The sequence below is a fragment of the Alligator sinensis genome, unplaced genomic scaffold (assembly GCF_000455745.1).
Source record: "Alligator sinensis unplaced genomic scaffold, ASM45574v1 scaffold694_1, whole genome shotgun sequence".
In the NCBI taxonomy this organism is placed as follows: Eukaryota; Metazoa; Chordata; order Crocodylia; family Alligatoridae; genus Alligator; species Alligator sinensis.
Window position 1 is genome coordinate 1,110,676 of NW_005842339.1, and position 1,315 is coordinate 1,111,990.

Consider the following 1,315-nt stretch of genomic DNA (forward strand, 5'->3'; position numbering starts at 1 on the left):
CAGTAATGTGGAGTGCAGAGCTGAGGCTCACAGCCAAATTGAGACCAGGGCTATTCTAGCCTTCTACACATCTAGCCATTGATTGGGAGTTTTGCTGCAGAAGCACGTGAGCTGTTACCTGGAACCAGTGTTAAACAAGTGCAGAGCAGGAGCACAGTGAAACTAGGTAAAACTCGGAAACAGTTTCCCAGAGGACTAAACAAAGTACCCAAGCTATGTCGGGCACCCAGAGAGCAGAGGGGGCTGTCCGTCCTGGCTCTAAGGGCCCCAGAAACCTTACCTTGGCCTGATGTTCCCCTGGTTTTGGTGTCTGGAGTTTCTCACCCTCATCACTTGTCCTTCATTGTGGCCATGCCCAGAGACTCTGAGCCATAGTCATACTGGTTGCTGGAGGACATGGACCTTCCCCAGGAGCACTGCAGGTTGGAGCCCCTCTTGCGGAAGGACGAGGTGAACTTGTAGAAGTTGCGGTGCCGGTTGCGGAGGTATTCCCTGTAATTCTTGGTGAGCAGGGTGTACAGGAAGGGGTTGATGCAGCTGTTGCTGTAAGTCAGGCAGGTCACCAGGTAGTTAATGCACTTTTGGGTTTGCAATGTCAGCTGCAGGGAGCTGTTGTAGAGCCGCACCAGCTGCCAGATCCAGAAGGGCAGGAAGCAAGCCCAGAAGACCAGCACGATGGTGAAGATCATGATGAGCACCTTCTGGCGGGGGGACCGCTTGTTCTCCTTCTTGTGGGGCGGGTTCCTCTGGGACTCCAGGTAGGTCCTGGCCAGGCGGGTGTACAGGTAGCCGATGATTATCCCTGGGGCCATGATGCTGGTGCTGAACAGCACGGTCAGGTAGGTCCTGTAGGCGTCCACGCTCCAGGTCGGGGCGCACATCCTCTTCACCCTGCCCCCCGCCTTGCCCCCCTCGCTCAGGGTGACCATCAGCATCATGGGCAGGGTGAGGAGCAGCGAGACGGACCACACGGCCCCCGCCGTGCCCTTCCTGTATCCCTGCGAGCGCTTGAGGGTGTCCAGGGGCCGCGTGACGGCCAGGTAGCGCTCGGCGCACATGAGGGTGAGGGTGAAGATGCTGGCGTGCATGGTGAGCAGGTCCAGGCTGAGCAGGAGGCGGCAGCCCAGGTCGCCGAAGTACCAGTCCTGGGCCAGGTAGGTGCACACCACGAAGGGGATGGTGGAGAGGTAGAGCAGGTCGGCCAGCGCCAGGCTGACGATGGAGCTGTACATGGGCGCGGCGCAGCGTGTGGAGTGGCATGTCACCGCCAGCGTGTACACGTTGCCCGCCACCCCGGCCACGTACATGCAGGACA

General features: G+C 59.3%; 1 protein-coding gene across 1 annotated transcript; it reads right to left on the reverse strand.

Annotated features, from left to right (window-relative positions):
* Positions 1–289: 289 nt before the first annotated feature.
* Positions 290–1,310, reverse strand: LOC102376630 (urotensin-2 receptor; the record flags this gene model as incomplete). The annotated part of the gene is made up of 1 exon (XM_006028757.2): positions 290–1,310. A coding segment is annotated over one exon (981 nt), but the record flags the coding sequence as incomplete, so codon positions are not given.
* Positions 1,311–1,315: the final 5 nt, after the last annotated feature.